This window comes from Podarcis filfolensis (assembly GCF_964270895.1).
Source record: "Podarcis filfolensis genome assembly, chromosome: Z".
In the NCBI taxonomy this organism is placed as follows: domain Eukaryota; kingdom Metazoa; phylum Chordata; class Lepidosauria; order Squamata; family Lacertidae; genus Podarcis; species Podarcis filfolensis.
In genome coordinates this window covers 15,591,583-15,612,364 of record NC_139617.1, presented here as the reverse complement: position 1 = coordinate 15,612,364, position 20,782 = coordinate 15,591,583, and the positions used below count along the sequence as shown (strand labels likewise).

The 20,782-nt window shown below is 38.2% G+C and overlaps 1 protein-coding gene across 9 annotated transcripts in view; it reads right to left on the bottom strand.

Annotated features, from left to right (window-relative positions):
* Positions 1 to 20,782, bottom strand: part of DIAPH2 (diaphanous related formin 2) — a 334,636-nt gene that overhangs the window by 125,089 nt on the left and 188,765 nt on the right. For all 9 annotated transcript variants that reach the window (XM_083595832.1, XM_083595833.1, XM_083595826.1 and 6 more), the window contains one exon: positions 366 to 530. In XM_083595832.1, the coding sequence (XP_083451958.1) occupies positions 366 to 530 (165 nt within the window). The remainder of the gene's footprint in view (positions 1 to 365; positions 531 to 20,782) is intronic.

Below are 20,782 nucleotides of genomic sequence, written 5' to 3'. Positions count from 1 at the left end.
GCAGCTAGTTGTTTATTACTGTCATCCTATCAGAGGCATCTAAAATTTTAAATACCATAGTTTTTTAAACAGTTAAAGAATACCCCCTAGATAGGAGATATGGCACCTTATAAACTTTATGAAAACAAATCACTGCACATGGAAAAAAAGTAACAAAAATTCCAGCTGTTAAATTAGAATATTGGTTAATAATCTGAACTAGTTTTATACTTGGCAACATTAAATCCATCTTAGTTATCTGTCTTCATTAACAGCATGTGCTAGAAACCATATATAATATAAAAGAACAAACTAAGAAAGAAATGCAGTTAAGTGTAGAAATAAATAAATTTATTTAAAAACGTAAGGGAGAGGGGGATACTCACCAAGAACAGTGTCCGGAATGCACTTATATCTCCAAAGAATTCCTCAACACTAACAGTTTTGGGATCGAAACAGAAGTAGTCCCCCAAATTGTCGTATAACTTGGTCATATTGTTGTGCATGTTAGATAACTTCTCGTACTGCTCTCTAGCACTCTTCGCAAAGCTGTACACTTAAAGTTAAGGAAGTTCAAATAAAATCAGTAGCAAAACAACAATTTAAAATAAGATTGCTTTATCACTTAAATGCATTCCTCCCAATTACTGAATTTGTTAATTGATGACTTTATATAGAAACCATGCTTCACACATTCTAATATGCTTTAAGCACAATAAAATCCACCAGGCTATTGTTTTTTCACATGTGCCCAACATTACTTTCTATAGAACTGCTGTTTGTATGGCAAGGTATGCAGGTTGTGCTCCTTGAGTCTGGTCTTGACCAAAGTGTGAACACTGAACCTGCGAAGAATAAGGAAATAACATCACTTATAGAAACACATTTTCCCCATGAGATCAGCAGCAAGTCTAACCAGTTTATTGTGATTTATTTATTTTAAAGTGGTTTTACTTATAACACAACAAGAAAACAACACATAAACCATGGTCAAAAAACAATCTAAAAGATTATCTGATTACTATGCAAAAAAAAAAAGGAAAAAAAAAGATTCTTCCACATAGTAATATACAGATAATAGCAGCTATCTACTGTCGTCTTCTTTTTGGCATTTTTCTTAGCTATCACAAGACATTAAAGCTCAATACATCTGGAACAAAAAGGCAGATGACCATCATTGGTTTAGATGGTTCCTATATTACATTTATCTATTCACACTTTGAAGTCAGGTGCAGGGAAACCACCAGAATATGGTTACAGGAAAGCATTTTTTTAACCATCAAAATGGTCAGATACAAATAGAACATACATAAATAAGAAATATGGACTTAATTGCCTCTAATCCTACAACACTGCAGCTTTGACTATCTGGGGGCTATTTCAAACACAAGTAGGGAACGCTAAAAATTGTGGTAGAGCAATTAAATGTATACTTAATCCTCCCAGCAGAATAAGTAGCTTACAATATTTTAGAAATGGGGGTGTTAGCAATACAAATATTTGTTTAAACACAGGATATTTTTCAGTGCTATTGGCTGAATATTAGTGTGCCTTCCCATGCAGTGAAGTAAAATTAAACAAGGAATGGTTTGCATTGTTCCAAGTGCCACTATTCTGTTATAGTAAGCACACTGCAGCTTTTTATTAGCAACTGAAGAGGACTGGAAATCAACCTGAGATCTACTTAACCTTCACAACAATTGCAGTTACAAATTGCATAATTGTTACCTAAAGCGGAAGGAAGCAATCTCACACAGAAGTTAGACTTTTAGAACAACGTGAAGGCAAATAAAGGTTAACGGTTATTCTATTAAGAGAATAATTAAGGCATATTGCTCCCATTCTTCTGTTTCCAATTAAATAAATGTTTCATTTAATTATTTTTTTTAAAAAAAAGTTGTTGAAAATGTAGCTTTTCATTTTAACCAATGGCAGGCTGAATGGTTGTGTTATAGTGGTGGCTTTAGCCTTGAACAAGCTGGTATTTGCAAGTGGCACACTGACTTTGGAAAGCTTTTCCTTATCAGGTGTGAGTTGCACCAACATTGACTGAGTTTCAGCAGCAGGAAACAACAGGGCTGCTGACTCAAGCATTTGACTAAAGGGTGTTTCTCACCTGGTTAACATAGTTGTGTCTACGTATATTGTTGTTTTTACTTAAGCTGTATTTAAATGAAATGTTCCTTTATTGTAATTTAATGCTGCATCTCACTCTGGGATTGTGTGAACGGTGAATAATTTAAATAAATTAAGTGTTTGCTGCACACCAGTACTGCATTTTCCGTATTTCTGCCAATGTTCTTCTAGTGAGCACACCAAATCTTTAAAAGTCAGGCCAATTTATGTATCTTTCTGTCTATAAAGCTGCTGTTTAGATGTACACAACATAGAGACATCCAAATACAAAGCACACAGAAAGGGGATGCACTGGAGTTTTGCTACCTCATATTTTAGACTCGACCTGTCAAAGTTTTGGCTTCTGTTTTAAACCTTTTTAAGAATGTAATCTTGATGTGCTGTGAATAGAGTGATAAACTGTAGAGTCTTCCAGTGATATATTCTACTTATTGTTTTTGGTAACTGATTTCTAATAAAAAATGAAGCACCTCTTAAAATTGTGTTTGGGATGGTGGGGCAATGGATCAAACATTCATAGTTCTTTTAATGTAAAGAATTATAGACAAACCATTGCAGAGAGAAATGGTAAAAAACACTTTTTAAAGTTGAAACTACAATAAGGTTTCAGACATAAAAGGGGGTTGAGACAAAATGAAGAGCAAATTATATATATATCTGAGATCCAAAGAACTATGAACACAGCTCCAAGAGTCTAAGTGGGCTATGGACTTCTATTTCCTTCAAAGAGCAGTTCTGCACCACACCCCCAACATACCACAGGTTAACTTATTTTGAAACCCAGCAGAGCTTCAAAATCAGTCATGTAAGGTTGATGGACGTAGACCAGAGATCTTGATTCAAAAATCTGCTCAGCCACAAAACTTACTAAGCTACCTCGGTGCAGTGTTTTTTACCTTAACTTAACCTGATGCATAGGATGGTTGATATATTGAAGAAGTTTGGGAATGATGGTGAAAACCATGTACACTGCTCTGCGCTGGGTAGGAAAAATAATTTTCTCGGTGGCTAAAAGTGTCAAAAAAATCCATAAAACCTATAACACAACACAAGATTTAGAAAACAAACAACCTTTAATGCAAGATACAGAAATGCATCTAAACTATATAATAATGTTGTCTCTCTTGACTGCTAAGATGCAGGCAAGTGAGGTTTCCATTATTCAGCTGTCAAGGAACTCCCATTTCGAAATGTCGAGTGCCGACTGCATTTGTCTTTTCCCTGTGGAGGAACTGCATGAGGGGATTTCACTTGCTCACTTTTATCAGACCTACCGTATTTTTCGCACCATAGGGCGCACCGGACCATAGAGCGCACCCAGTTTTTAGGGGGGGAAATGAAGAAAAAAAATATTCCCCCCCCAGCCCCAAAGAGCAGCGTAAAGGCTGCACACAACCTCTCCCTGCCAGAGCTATGGAACAAGTGAAGGCAGCAAGCGGGATGGATCCCGCTCGCTGTTTTGGCTTCCCCTTTAGCCCCGTGCAGCCTCTCCTTGCCGGGAGACGCTGCACAGGGCTAAAGAATCCATAGCCCCGTGCAGCCTCTCCTTGCCGGAGGGGTTGCGCGCAGCTATGGAAGAAGGCAAGGCAGCGAGCGGGATGGATCCCACTTGCTGTTTTGGCTTCCCCTTTAGCCCCGTGCAGCCTCTCCTTGCCGGGAGACGCTGCGCAGGGCTAAAGAATCCATAGCCCCGTGCAGCCTCTCCTTGCGGAGGGGTTGCGCGCAGCTATGGAAGAAGGCAAGGCAGCGAGCGGGATGGATCCCGCTCGCTGTTTTGGCTTCCCCTTTAGCCCCGTGCAGCCTCTCCTTGCCGGGAGACGCTGCGCAGGGCTAAAGAAGCCATAGCCCCGTGCAGCCTCTCCCTGCCGGAGGGGTTGCGCGCGGCTATGGCACAAACCTGCATTCGCTCCATAGGATGCACACACTTTTCCCCTCAATTTTTGGAGGGGAAAAACTGCGTCCAATAGAGCGAAAAATACGGTACTTCCATCTTAAAATGGCTGTCTTCTCCTCTTATTAGCAGAATGTAAAAGCCAACAGGCAGGGAAGCAAGCAAAATGTGAGTCAAGAGGAAGATGTGTAAAGGAACTGAGAGAAGGAAATTAAATATTATTATTACTATCATCATCATCATCATCATCATCATCATCATCCAGTAGCACCTTAGAGACCAACTAAGACTGTTCTTGGTATGAGCTTTCATGTGCATGCTAAGAACAAACTTAGTTGGTCTCTAAGGTGCTACTGGACAATATTTTTATATTTTTTATATATTTCAGACCAACATGGCTACCTACCTGAAAATATGATTATGATGATGATATAAGTTGGCTGTTGCATATGGATTTGTGATAAATATCAGCCAGTCATATTACAATATGAAGATAATTTGTTGCCAACAAATTTTGTTTGACAAAAGTGTGTCTGATCTGTGACTGCACCTGGGTGTCCAGGTTTTGCTCCCTACCTCAATAGCCTTCTGCTAAGAAGTAAATTCTTCTCTTTTTAGAAGGCTTTTGGGCTGCAAAATCTTGCAGAGCATGGGTTTTTACATTATATAGATGTGTACCCATTAAAAACAAAAATGTGATTCTGCTCTCATTGTTTCCTCTCTGTCACAACATTGAGCTAGTTTACCCGAATTCATACTTTTGGAGACTTTTAATAAATATTTTAAAAGTTAGCAAGCTGGTGGAAGTTATTCCAGTTACTAAATTAAGTACGTGTAGAAAAGAGAGAAATGCTTTACAAAGCCTGCAAACAATGAAGATATGAATGGAATGACGTGGCGGGGGAGGGATATCTTTCACAGCAGGCAGCATACCATTGTCAGCATAGAGTATAAAGGACTAGGGACTAACCTGATGGAATAAATTGACACTGACACTGACACTGAAGTGAAGAGGGAAGTGACAAATGAACAGCTTCCAGAGAACAGCTGACATAACTAATTTAAAGGGAACATGTAAAAGAATTTTGAAGTTTTCTCCTTCATACCACATACTTCATAATACTATATGGAAGCTGCTGTTTTCTGAAGATTTTTTTTTAATAGTTCACACTGGTCCCAATATGAATTAAACAGACTTACAGAACAGCAGTAAGACTACATGATACTATTATTAAAGAAGGGAAGTGTCATTTTCTAATATGCATATCCAAATATTGTTATTGACTCTGGATAAACCACCACTTACGAATCCATGAAAGCTCTGCAGACTTCTACCATTTCGTTTTTGTAGCTCAGTGGAACAGAAAGGGAAAGAGAAAACTCAATAAAAAGGGCAGTTGGACAACCACCTTTCTTTTGCTGGGAGAAGGCAACAAATAAGGACATAATTCTGCTAGAGCTGTAATTTGAAACATTTTATGTTTCAGCTAACACCTGTGCTTTGTTAATTTCCTTCATTTTTGCTGCATATTTGACAGTAAACACCACTATACAACTGGATGTTATTAATCACTGTGTGCTGCCAGTGGAGGGAAAAGAAAGAAAGGGGTTGGAAGAGGTTTGCAACTCGTGCAGAGCCGCTTCCCAATGAAAGAACCCCAAGCAATCATAGGGAACAAAGAACAACTTGCTATTTATAAATATAAAATACACTGCAGTAGCAGAGCAAAATAACAGCACAAGTAAATGTTTCTCTTTAAAAATCAAGGTTTGCTATAGTAACAACAACAAAAGCAACACAAACAAAAGATTGATCATTGACATGCATAGCATTATGAAGAAATGAAGTGACCTCGGCTATCTAGTTCTTTCATTAACAAAAATACATGAATATTCAGTAGGAAGAGTGGGAACAAAACAATTCAGTTTTCATAGGTCCTGTTCCTTGCAGAAATCACAAGGCTGATGTAGCACATATATGACATGTATAAATGTTTTATGTGCTTCACACAGTTTACCTCAATCCTTTTTCAATGATGTCATCCATTAATTCCAGATTGTGAAGCTTAGTAATCACCAGCAATTCTTACCAATAATTCCTCTCAACAGATTGTTAATTCATACAACTGTGCAATCTAATTGGCCCCTAGCTTGATGCAGTTGTCATTTGAGGTGTTTGCGGCAAGCACAAATTATTGTCTTGAATGCCAGAATATCATTTTAAAACAAATTGGCAAGCCTTGTCAAACCTTGACCCTAACAGTCGAATTATTTGTGAATGATAACTTGGAAGAAAGCACCACCGAATTTGAAGTGAGTTTCTCCAAATTAAGTATGGACAGGAGCCTAGCCTAAACCATGTTAAACAGGACATGTTGATACACTGAGATTTAGAACTGAACTGACCACAGCAGTAATATAAACAGAGGCAAATAAAATAAACCTTGGACAGAAATTATCATTAGTGAGCTTTGATGCCCTTTTAAAAAAGTTTTTGAAGAAATAGCTATCACCCTGGAAGGGACTTTTTCTCATCTTTAGTGACAAAATTAGTGTAAATATGTAACAAGATAAGAAGAGCCTGCTGGATCAGGTCCATCTAGCCCAGTGTTCTGTTCTCACAGTAGCCAACCAGAGGCCTGTGGGAAACCAGCAAGCAGGACTTGAGCATAAAAGCAGTGTCTCTCCTTTGATTTCTAGCAACTTGTTTTCAGAAGCATTCCAAGTATATGACCATCATTGCCTCCTGTGGGAGCAAGTTCCATTATCGAACGATGTGAAGATATAGCTGTCTAAATGTAGCATATAACTAAAGGAAATCCAACAGAAAAAAAGTTGCACTATAAAGAACTTAAGAATACTGACTCAAACTGAAGCACCAAGTTTTCAGGTATCAGTGGTACAAAAAATTGTAAAGGAAAGGCAGACTGGAACAATGGAGTCTTCAAGGCATATGTTTGAAGGTCTATGCTAAAGGGGTGTTTTGTTGTGCCATAGGAAATTTCACAAACATGGGGGCTACCACTGAGAAGGCCCTTTCCCAGAGTTTTAGCCACATCCATTGGCCATGACTTGCTGTTGAACTTTGGGACAGAGCTTACTAAAAGGCTTTGGGGGCAGGAATACCTTCAGATAGCTAGAACAACAATTTAAGTTTTTTATTAAAAAAAATGGCACTATTGAGTAAGAGTTTCCTTTACATTCCTCTTTTCATACATTACTGCAGAAACTCAGCATGACATTTATTGAAGCTTACTTAAACCTGATGCCTATTACCATTTTATAATGAAGACACATGAATAGACTATAACCCATGTCCTTTTGGTTTAATTAATATTGAAGGTGCAATATTTTTATTATTACAAATTATTACAAATTCTTCTTTCAATAATATACTGAAGGAACAATTTTCTGGTCAGTTCTTAAGGAGATATCTGAAGAAGTATATCCAAGAGAATAATCAATATGACATGCCTATGAAAGATATGCAAAAACTGCACTTTTTCTAGTTGCAACAATTGATGTCAAGGTTTGTTTTTGTTTTTTAAAAAAGGAGAATGCTATACTCCATCATCACAGAGAGTCAGAATTTTATATCAGCTTGTTCTTTTTGCCTGCCCTGGGTAACTCCTCCTGAAGGAACAAGCTCACAGTTTGGGGGTGCTTCTGGCTCCAGCTCTGTCACTGGAGGCTCAGGTAGCCTTTATGACTAGAAGTGCCTTCTACCAACTGCAACTGGTTTGACAACTACAGCCATTCCTGGGCTGGAAAAGCCTTGCCACAGTAGCTTATGTGTTGGTTACTGCAATGAGCTCTATGTGAGGCTTCCCTCACGCTTGATCCAGAAGCTGCAGCAAGTACATAAAGCTGCAGCATGACTGCTGACAGGAGTGAGGCCTTGTCAGCATATAACACCTCAGAGATGTGCTGTGGTTGCAGATTTGCTATCCTCTAAGTTCAAGGTGTTATTATTAGCATATAAAGCCCTCAACAACCTTCAAGATCACCTTACCCTACACATGCTCTCTTGACCACTTCGATTGATGGAATTGGCATTACTAATGTCACATAATACCCGCTCCGCATTTGTAAGAACATAATCATTTAGTGTGGCAGCACATACACTTTGGAACTCCCTGCCTAATGAAATCAAGTGCCTTCAATGTCCTTTTTTCAGCGCCTGCTAAAAACATTCCTGTTTAGACAAGCCTACCCAGATGCTGAGAAAGTATAGGTAATTTTAATCTGTTTTAGTATTTTAACTTTTTTATCTTTTAAAATAGGGTTGTAATTTTCCCTTGGTTTTACTGCTTTGTCTTTTGTAAAGCACTTCGAGGGGGGTTTTATTTTTACAATTAAGCAGTGTATATATTTTTTATAAATAAAGAAAGTAAATAAATGAAGGTATACAATTTTGTTTGGATTTGTGTACATTTTATTTAGGTTAACTTGTGATATCCTTATATGAATGTATAGCCCATTTAATTGCCCATTACTTGCTTTGGGATTTTCCTATGCCTACGTACAAATGAACAAATTTTAATCAGAAATTTGAAGGCAATTTGTTTCATTTCAATTTATATTTAAGACATTTTTATTCTCTACTTATCAGGACCTAGCAGTAAGTTAAAAATACTATTTATGAATCTGTCTCCACTTTTGACATCCCTTTCCCAGAACATTGCAACTTGCATTGCTTTCCTAGCGAAAAGCCCCTCCTCTAAACACACACACTTTTGCTACTGGGACAAATAGCTGCTTAGAGAGGATTTTCATTGGGAAAATGTGGGAGGGGCATTAAATCCCTTCACCTCTCCTACAGTGCTGAACAAGTTTGTGCCTCTCTGCTAATGGTAAAATAAATGCATGGAGATGCATTCACGCATCTCCATTGTAACATATAGTTGAGTCTTTGGTGCTCCAGGTGAGGATGAAATGGAATTATCTGTTGATTGTGTGCTAAAACCCCCAATTAACTGTTGAAACATTAAAAGAACAAAAAAGGGAGGGGCATTATTTCATAATATAATCTTCCTCAATTGCTTTGAGCTAAACAATACTTTAATATTCCTCACGGAAACTTTTAATGTTCAGCTTCTGCTTACGCCCCAAATTTATTGTGAGACCATCCATACTGAAACTAATATTTGGAATTAATCCAAAATATACATGGAGCAGCTGAGATGTATGCCTACTCAAAGAGCATCTGATAGCTCCTGAATTAATACACAGGAAACTCCACAAAATGGATTCAGGTTAATAGTGAAGGAAGTATACTAATGACCAGACAATTATATACAGATTCCTCCCTGCTAATTCATCCAAATGAAAGTGACTGAAGAAAAACACTACTATTGGGAAGTTTAGAGTGGCTGCAATAGGGAGGGGAAATAGCATTATTGTTGACTTTTGACAAGTTTATTATATAGAACCTTCCCAAATAAATGGAAAACCAGCCCAAACTATGTAAGAAATAATCACGTCAAAACTTGCAATTTGCTCAAGTTTAGCAATATATTCTTACTGAGTAATATGATTTCCCAGTGAAAAAGTCTGGCAGACATGGACAAAAATATGGACCAGGACCACGAAGAGAAATTACAAGATGTTTAAGAGTTCAGAACCGCAAAATCTTGTGTCATAAGCAGAGCCAGGGTAACTGGGCAAGCTACTGAAGGCTTTGAAAAGATGTCTGAAACGATTACAGTGGTACCTTGGAAGTCGAATGGAATGGAAAGTCTGTTCGACTTCCAAAATATTTGGAAACCAAGGCGTGGCTTCTGATTGGCTGCAGGAAGCTCCTGTAGCCAACCGGAAGCTGCATCGGATGTTCGGGTTCCAAAGAATGTTCACAAACCGGAACACTCACTTCCAGGTTTGCGGCATTCGGGAGCCAAAATGTTCGACTTGCAGGGTGTTTGGGATCCAAGGTACGACTGTATACTATTCCCTCAAAGTTCAAATATACAGTGGAACCTGTACTTACCACCATAATCCGTTCCGGTGGCCCATCCTTTAGGTGAAACGGGTTGGTGGTAGAAGCGCCACTTATGCGCATGTGCAGGTGGCGGCAGCCACTTCTGCGTATGTGCAGGCGGTGGCCGCCACTTCTGTGCATGCGCAAATGGCAGAAGCTGCTTCTGTGGGTGCGCAAATTGCAGCAAAACCAATATTTACTTCTGGGTTTGCCACAGTCGCGACTTGGATCGGGCCCAAGTAAAGGCAGTCCTAAGTAGAGGTTCTACTGTAGTTCCCAGCCAGCCCTTAGGCCTCCCCTGGCCTAGCCAAAATGGTTTTCCAGTTAAATTTCCTTGAGCAAGTGCCAGATTCTTCAAATTCCCAAGTTCTTTACTTTCCCTGCCTATTCCCTCAATTTGCCTGCTTCCCCAAAGCTGCCTAAAGCTCTTTCTAGATCTAGTAGCATCATAGAAATATAGAAGTGTATAGTTGGAAGGGACTGAGAGTTATACAGTCCAACCCTCTGCAATGCAGGAATCTCAACACATGGACCTCATCAACACTGATACCGTACCAGACCCTGCTAAGCTTTTCGCATGTGCTAGTAGTTTTACTGCTGCATCACTAGGAGGAGGGTCAATATTTTCCCTTAGGCTCTTCTTCCATTGTGCTCTACCTTTACTCCCAGAGCCCTGCATTTCTAGCTTCCCAGCACCAGCACCTTAGTCCTCACAAGATCCTCCACCAGATTTACCATATCAAGGCTTACTGATAAAGCAGATGTTTTGAACACAGAAGGTTCCATATTCAATCCTAAAATTTCTAGGTAGGGTTGGGAAATCCTGAGACCCTACAAGCTAGTTACTGATGCCAACAATCAGCTAGCTGCAGCAGTTTCCTCCATTTCAACATGATGCTATAGCTTTCTTAGAAACTGCAACACCTTTTTAAAAAAAAAGTGTGTTTGTGATAGACAAAAGCAAAGATTCTGAAAAAACACACACCAAAGTACACTTTCAAAACATGTTGCAAGACACAATGGGGAATCGACAGGTCAACACCATACATTATTTCCTACTGTGTGTGGCACATGTACCCCTCACAGGGGTTAAATATGTGTGTGTCATCAACATCCTAAATTGCGTGAAGGAGATTTCTGGACAAAGAGAAAGGCCATAAGGGACCACCTCCAGACCCCCCCCCCAACTATCTTGCAAGATCTGACAGCAGTTGAACAGAGCCCATATTCATATTTTTCGAGCCTCCCAAAGGAAAGGTCATTTGTACAGTGTGACAAATTGCTTCATGTTCATACTATTTGTTTCTTCGTTCACTCTTCTGCAGCAGTATAAGGAATGAAAAGTTGCTAAAACGGAGACCGGGGTTTTCACAAAGGAAGCAACTCATAGAGCAGAACAAAACCAAACACATTACGAATGTTATATTTCTTACACCTAGATTCTGTTCAGTTACTTATAAGTCCCACTCATACACAGAAAACTGTATCTAAATGCCTGAATTTAGGACCAAAGCAGCAGACAGCCTCAAGATGCAGATATAAATTATCTATGGTTGACAGCAATATCAGAAAGACAACCTTCAGCCATGCAAGTACACCTGCCTACTGAGATCATCTTCAGGGGCCCGCTTGTGTGCCCCCAAATCCTGGAAATACACTTGGTTAGGACCAGGGAAGGCACCTTTTTGCTCACCATGACTAGACTTTGTAGCTCTCTTTGAAAGGAAATGCAACTTGCATCCAACAGACTCTTGTCTTTCAACATCTACATGCATCCGCTGGGAGAGATCATCAGGGGGTTTGGGCTGGGTGTCCATCAGTATGCAGATGATACCCAGCTCTACCTCTCTTTTAAATCAGAACCAGTGAAGGCGGTGAAGGTACTGTGCGAGTGTCTGGAGTGAGTGTCTGGAGGCAGTTGGAGGATGGATAGCGGCTAACAGATTGAGGTTGAATCCTGACAAAACAGAAGAGTGGAATATATCTTTTTAAAAATTAAATAATTTCTTCCTCATCTGGCAAGTTTCCCTTCATTGGCTTAAAATCTACTACTTCTTTATACCATTATGTACACCATTCAACGGAATATATGAAACCATACTAGAACTGAGATATTTCTATATGCTCATCTCAAATTTTCTACCTGTCATGCACAAATAAGCAAATATGCACCAATATCCATTTGAGAATGCTATCTCATACAAAGAATGGCAGGACTGACTTTGCCCCAGTGCTAATAAAGCAAGCATAATTTTTTACCTAAAGTTAGACTTTCAACCTAACCAGATTTGATTAGAAATTACTTTCAAAGCAACTGCCACTAACTTTGGAAGCAACTTTCATCATATATGGCTCACTAAGCTGTAGCACATAAGACTCCATGCCAAAAAAGGAAATAACAAATGAATTAGCTAGTAAGCTCATGGGAAACACTATGATATTGGAACTGCATTTGGTCTTAGCCAAAAGGCTGAGAAATAGTAATTCAGTGTTTGACACCCAAAAAAGGTTAACACACTGTGTTTAATGAAGGCACACTGAAAGTTTGTGCATCTCTCACTTCATAAATATCTAACCTTTTCTGGCCTTGCTGTAAAGCCTGGTTTACACAATTAGTAAATAACACATTTACTTTGTTTACCCATTTTAAAGCTTAATGTGCAAAGGTAAAATATATTTGTGAACCCCGGTTTGTGCAGGAAGATTCAATAACTAAGAAAGATCAATGGATTTCAACTAAGAAACAAAGCAACTTGGACATCTGGGTTACTCCTAATGTAGCATCTAAAAAGTGATTCACAAAACTTCACCTGCAGTGATAGCCATTGGTTCCTGATTTCACTGTGAATGAGATCTATGAGTGTACACTTCACATGATTTGTTACAATACTGTTATGCATGTTGAAATTGGCTCTAGCAAATACTTAATTAAGAAAACTGACTGCAGTGGAAGACACCAATTATACCACTTTTTTCTGTCAGAAAGTGTTTTTCTGAAATCAAATAATTCTTTACATATTATCATGAAGATTCTACAAGACCAGTAAACTAAGCTTGGTGATAGAGAAATTGGCATTCATTTAATGATCACATTGCATTGGTGTAAATCAGTCATGAAGGTAGAATGTGTTTCAATTTTTCTCTAAGAGGGCATAATCAAGAGTTTATTCATCTTACAATAAACATGAAGTTTGTTTGGAATGAGTTCAGCAACTCAGTCACACCAATATAATCACACCCCGGTTTCCTCTACCCTCCTGCCCTTCTCTCCACTCCATGGGAAGATGAACATAGAGAGTAACAGAGTGGTATGTTAAATATCATGTATTCTGGCACATCTCTGCTTATGCTAAGCACCTGTTTAGTTTAGTTACAATTCTCAAGAATAGGTTCTGTTTAGCTCTACTTGTGTAGTATGGCGGTCTGGATTACCACTGCTATTACTCCTAGAGATCCATAGCAGCTCAAAAGATTGAAACACTGCAACAATTTGGGAGATGAAACCACACAAAAAAACTGCCAGCATAGAGAAATGGGGAGAAGGAGGGGGAGAAATGAATGAACATGCTGAAACACACGCACACAATTCTAAAATATTGAACACAAAAAGGGTGACAGCCCTTGCAAAAAAAGAGAGGAAGTCCTCCCATACAAAAAAACCACTTTTTCCTTTGAAGGAAAAAGGAGGAGGAAAACAACAGAAAGAAAAGATATGAGCTGATCTAGAAGCAGGCGGGATGTCAGATCTTTCACAGGTGAGGAGAAGGCATCATGCCAGTTGAATCATGACAGCAGGCCCTCTTTTATTTCTGCCAGGAATGTGCACCACCATGTGCATCTTTATTATAGGACTTTTCTGATCAATTACTGTCAAATCCAAAAATCTCCGATATAATAATAATAATAATAATAATAATAATAATAATAATAATAATAATACCCCACCCATCTGACTAGGTTGCCCAAGGCACTCTGGGTGGCTTCCAATATACAAAAGCACAACAGAACATCGCACATTAAAAGTTTATTGATACAGGGCTGCCTTCAGATGCCTATGGAAGGTTGTATAATTATTTATTCCTTTGACATCTGATGGGAGGGTGTTCCACAGGGCAGGCGCCACTACCAATAAGGCCCTCTGCCTGGTTCCCTGTAACTTCACACCTTACAATGAGGGAACCACCAGAAGGCCCTTGGAGTTGCACCTCAGTGTCTGGGTTAAATGCTCGGGGTGGAGATGCTTCTTCAAGTATAAAGGGCTGAAGGTGTTTACAATTGTATTCATGCATCCAAAAGCATAGAAATAGTTACGGCTTCTGTGCCGTACCTTTTACGTTTGAGAAAGAAGTCTAGAATCTCTCCTTGTTAAGTAAGACAGCTTAACACAAATCAGACTGTACATCCGAAATGGGGAGCCTCTACATGTTGTTAGACTTAACAGTCAACAGGCAGCAGCACCAGCCAGTGTGACCAATAGCCAGGACTGCAGGAATGCTGGAAGTTGAAGTCCAACAACATCTGAAACAACATCACACTTTCCTTGCTCCTGGTATAAAGGTAAAGGTAACCCTGACCATTAGGTCTAGTTGTGGCCAACTCTGGAGTTGTGGCGCTCATCTTGCTTTATTGGCCGAGGGAGCCGGCGTACAGCTTCTGGGTCATGTGGCCAGCATGACTAAGCTGCTTCTGCCAAACCAGAGCAGCGCACGGAAACGCCATTTACCTTCCCGCTGGAGCGGTACCTATTTATCTACTTGCACTTTGACGTGCTTTCGAACTGCTAGGTTGGCAGGAGCAGGGACCGAGCAATGAGAGCTCACCCCGTCGCGGGGATTCGAACCGCCGACCTTCTGATCAGCAAGTCCTAGGCTCTGTGGTTTAACCCACAGCGCCACCCACTGTTCCTGATATACATCTAAATAATTACTGAAAATGTAAAAGAAAATATTTAAAACAGTTGATGTCTGCTACCTCATCAAAATGTATAATTTAGTTAGAGTACAAAGATGTACTCCATCCACGATTCAGATAGTTCCTTTAAATATTTCAAAGAGCTTGGGTGAACCCCAGAGGAATTTGATGGTGGGATCTACTTTCGGCTGTCATCCCAATCATGGTTGGGACTCTTTTTGCAGCTTAATCTCTAAAGAAGAATCACAAGCTAAGAAGGGTCAATGTGATGGCTGAAGTGCAGTGGTACAGACATTTGGTACATAATGTAGACTGCATGTAGACTGTCAGATAAGTGGTGGGTTGAAAGCAAATTCTGACATTATAAAACTCCATGATATCCGCTGACATACTCTAGCAAAAATGCATTATAAGTAGCTACGCCACAGAATGCTCACACTATCACTTCCCAGTGGGATTCTTTTCCTTTTGGACTAAAGTTGTTTTACTATATACCGAATTTTTCCATGTATAAGACCAGGTTTTTTCCCTAAAAAATAATGTCAAAAATTAGGGGGTGTCTTATACACAGATAGTGCCGAGAGTGGACTGGTGATTGGTTGTTGCAGCAAAAATATACATGGGGGCGTCTTACAGATGAAAAATATGGTATATTATTATATAATTTATATTATATAGAGAACAGTGCTCCCCCTCGGAAATTATCCAAACACACTCTTATTTTCAGTGTCCTCGCAACTTCATGATAATCGGCCTAGCATTTTTGTATTCAGCCCATTATTTCTGCAATGTAAAAAAGATTTTTCCAAGTTGGATAAACATTTTTATCTTAGAGCCATGCAGAAGCAGATTTCTGTGTAAGGCAGAAAAAGGGGTAATAAAAGATACCATGGTGTCTGGAAGAAATCTGTGAAATCTGTCAGTTATCCATGTTCTATTTCCCTTTTTTCATATAAGGTTGAACAAGATTTTGAATATTACAAGATGGACAAATTATGCATATTTAATGCCACCCACCTATAACAGGGAGCAAGACTGAAAAAGAAGTCAGAAGAGTTTAAACACGTACAGTTAAACAATGAATTACATCTCCAATATTTGAAGTTAAAAAGTAAGAACTGTATGAAACACTCTAATTTAAGAGCCTGGTGACCTTTTGGTACCAAGATATGAAAGAATAAAGATTGGATATGAAAACGTGGGTTTTGTTTCTTTTAGAAATAATTTTTCATCTCTGGAAAGTATAATACGGTAATTCACCATCATTCAAAGAAATAAAAAATACACTACAATTTAAGCACTTGTGATTTGCAGAGTTCATGCTATAAATGCTTTGGCCCTATTTTGGCAAAGAAACATTTTGTTTGATTCTTCCTTCAAAGATTTTCAAAAGAACCTTGTATAAAACATATCTACATTGGAAAATATATATATTTCCAATACTGCAGATTGTGGGAAACATTCTATTTTTTCTTCTTCTGAATATATACATCTTTGCCTTCTTTATCCTCTACAATAGACTGAAGTAAAGGCTATGACTAACAGGCAGTGCTCATGGTTTGCATTTATGAACCCACACAATTTCTATTTAATGGAAAGCTCTTCTCTATTAATATTGCCAAGATGGCTGTATTGAGTCATTGACAAAATTTGGGTGAGATAGAAACATTTCAAATAAGAAAACCATGACTACTGGTCTGTCTTTGTGTAAGTAAGTTTGCTATGACTCTACTTCCTAAGAGCATTCATATGTGTTCAAAATAAGAGATAGATAGATCAAAGTTTGCATTTATGCAAACCAAAATTAAACAAGTTAAGAATAACCTTGCTGGATCAGGTCAGAGGCCCATCTAGTTCAGCACCATGTTTTCATAGTGGCCTACAATATACCTATGGGAATCCTGCACACTGGACCCAAGGGCAACAGCATTCTCCACTTGTATGATTTCTAGCAACTAGTATTCATACACATATTATTTCTGATACTGAAAGCAGCATTCTACCAACATTTTTCTCCATGCTTACATCTTTCACAAAAAAACGAGAAGCAAATATATGTGGCGCCCCTTATAAAAAGACCAGTCCTGCTGGCATCCTAAAATGTTGGTTCTATATTTTATAATATTTAGGAGAAACACAGAATTGTAGAGTTCGAAGCGACCCTAGAGTCATCTAGTCTGATCCCTTGCAATGGTGGACTTTTAATTCTAACATGCTCATGTTACTATTTATTTTCTTTATTAAGGAAAAATATAATTGTGCATATAATTCAAATGAATTAAACAATACCGGTTAAAATACAAAGATTTAGATTCATTAAAGTGTTCAGGCAGCCCATAAGATTTAAATTTCAGATACTTTTCGTGGTGGCCACAAATAACTGTAATTTCTGTTTATGAACGAATTAGAAAACAACCTGCAAATATATGGCAGCAAAGAATTTATCAAACACAAAATATGGTAAGAACAATGGAACTCTGGTGTACTTTCCCTGGACAGTAGATTAGTAAAAAAAATCTGCCACAATAAATAGAGAAAACTTCATCAGTAAAATATGGGTAGAACAAATAAATAAAATGCTTATTTATGATACAGCATGCAACTTAATAATGTGTTCTGCTTTCACATTAATTAAACATGACTATTTGGATAACACTAAAAAACATGTCACAAATTGCTTACTAAAAATGATGAGAATCTGGCACAAATGCCAAGCAATCTGGGAACAGGACCCAATGGCTTTTTCAACCAGTGCCCTTGTCAATCAAACTCTAAACCCGAGGGCAATTTTCTCATCCTGATAGACTTGGTTCTCTCTTTTTCAGTTTTTTAATTCTTTTTTTAAAAAAAATATTATTTATTATATTTGCTTCATAAAATTTATACATTGATTGATTGTAAAAAGTCTCAATGTGGTTTACAGAAAGATAAAACAATAAAATCAAGAAAAAATGCAACCATGCTTTAAAAGAGATAGGTTCTGAGTCAATAGTTTTGACAGTCACCACTTTGGGCCCACAATTTGACAAGTGGAAAAATTATCTGAAACATCAAATCCCTCTCAGCCCTCTATCCCAACAGTGACTGAATGCCACTAGGTTATAGCCAAATTCTTAATTTTAACATTTCTCTACTCATCCTACGCTCAGGTCTACGCACTGATAACCTCTACGTTAGATTACAGCAACACATTATATTTTGAGTTGCTTCTGAAGATGATATGGAAACTTCAGCTGATGCAGAATTCAACAGCCAGGTTGCTCACTGGAGCAAAACAGTGAGCATATAACACCAATCCTCACTTCACTGCACTGGCTGCCAATTAGCTTCCAGGCCCAATTCAAAGTGCTGGTTTTGACCTATGAAGCCTTAAGCAGCTCAGGACCACAATACACTTGTACCTTGGAAGTCGAACGGAATCCGTTCCAAAGTCCGTTTGACTTCCAAAATGTTTGAAAACCAAATTGTGACTTCTGATTGACTGCAGGAAGCTCCTGCAGCCAATCAAAAGCCGTGGAAGCCCCGTCGGACATTTGGGTTCCAAAAGAACATTCGAAACCGGAACAATTATTTCCGGGTTTGTGGCGTTTGAGCCAAAACGTCTGAGTTCCAGGGTGTTCGGGATCCAAGGTACGACTGTACCTCAAGGACTGTCTCTTCCCATATGAACCACCCTGAATCCTGAAATCATAATCGGAGGACCTTATTCATGTACCTCCTTCACAAGAGGTCCAGAGGGCTGGCAACATGAGAATAGGACTTTTTGGTGGTGGTTCTCCATTTGTGGAATGCTCTCCACAGGGAGGTTCATCTGGTTCCATCATTACATATCTTTAGAAGTCAGGCAAAAAAATTCCTGTATAACCAGGCCTTTGGCTTGTAACTAAACTTTCTTCAGAGGATTGGTGGACCCTCCTGGGCACTTTTTTGTGAAAAAGGGCACTTAAGCTGCAAAGGGTGTGGTTATGGCTAAACTTCTTAACTTTAAGCAAGGGAGTATTTATATATTTTTTTCCATAAAAAAGAAATTAGCCTATTACAATAAGGTCTGTAGCATACAATCGTCTCCAGTAAAAATCCAAAAAAAAAAAAAAAAGCACAGCAATTTTCCTACATTATGCTCTAGTGAATATACATGTAAGATACAGGTTCACGGCACACAAGTAGAGTTGTCCTCACTCTGCCTAAACAAAGGTGATAAATTAGAACTTTTAAAGAATACTAATAAGAAAGCCTAAATCTCAATAATTTCTTTTGAATTAAGCCATGCACAACATCCTGTGAAATAGCTGCCCTTTTCACCTTACTCAGCACCACCAGCTCTACAGCAGAAGCACTGCAGCATCTTTGCCCTGAACACCATATTGGACAAATGTTTAGCGAATGTTTTTACCATCAAGACTCTAGCAAAGTAATTCCATTTCGTAGCACACAAGTGCTTCATATGATCAGATTTCCATGGAAACCCTTGTGTATTCATGTAACCATAAACTCAAACAAATGAGCAAGATATAGTTGTAATAATATGATGTGAAGCAATGTCAGAAATAACATCTACTACTAAGACACAATCAGACTAAACTATTTTGTGTTAGATTAAGATACTCTTAAGTGAAGGCAGCTGCTGTTTTTCTCATCTCCCTACTCATATTACAATACCCTCAATAAACTAAAAGGGCATACAAATAATTTAGACTATTAATTGTAATTTGAATGCAGTGACTTAACTCATCCTAGAAAGTAGTCAGAGTGGCATTCAGTTTACATAGGGTAAAGGGTCAAATGACCCAATTTACTATGAAGGTGGCTTGATCTGGAGTTTTTTAAAAGTTGTCTGTTTCTACTATAGCTGTCTCAGTTGCTTATTAGAAATCAGAAGAACAAAATTAGTGTCAAAAGTGCTTAGAAAAACTACACTTTCAGTGTCTCAACCAACTGACCCCTCCTACCTCTAAAGACTGTTCTGTTGGCAAAAGTGGCTTTTGAAAACAGGGGGGGGGGGAAAGGAGAAAAGGTTTACTATGAGTTGAAAAAACAAACTTATTTTTTCAAAACTTTCATTAGAGGTAAATAGTATCTCAAAGTAGCCATTAATTTTAATGGGAATAGCTTTGTTTTAATTTAATTGCAGAAAATGCTTTATCTGCACTTTAGGACAGAATGTAAAATGCAATAAAGTCATTAATTACGAAAACTAGAATAATCTTAAGGAAGAAGCTAGTCTTACTTTTAGAGTTTTTTCATTTAAAGCTGCACTATATAAAAATGTAAAACATTATCCCACTTAAAAGAGGGATAATAAAATGAAAACACTTAATCATTATTTAATTTTATACCTTTTAACTTACAAAAATATTACAGGTGTATCTGCAAAGTGGTCATAGCTGTATTTGAATTGGCAAAAGGCCTTAATTCTACTCATCATCTCAGCTTCTTAGGTAATGAAAAAGCAATCAGCTGGAAATTTATGAGACTTCACGAAGTCCGAAAGGCTCTGTGTTGCCTTATTTGTTGTAACATGCTTGACAGCTTATTTTAAAGAGAAAAAAACCTATAACCTACCTTTCATTGTACATGTAAATGTTGTTGATTATACAACATTGTATGCTGGTTTCAAGACTTAACAGCCAAGGAGAGAAGTATCAAGTTCACAAATATTACCCGTTGCTGAGCCCCAACACAAGCTGACAAAGATCTATCAAACAACCAACCAATCCTGGTATTTGTGTCCTATTTGAATAACTAGAAAGAACAGACTCAGATAATTATGGAGTAACCATGCTGGGAGTATCACAGGGCGAGATGAATCAATTAACAACCATTTTTAAGTAATGTAAAATCTGCCCTGATTAACTGAGTAAAGATTTTTTTAAATAACAATAATTAAT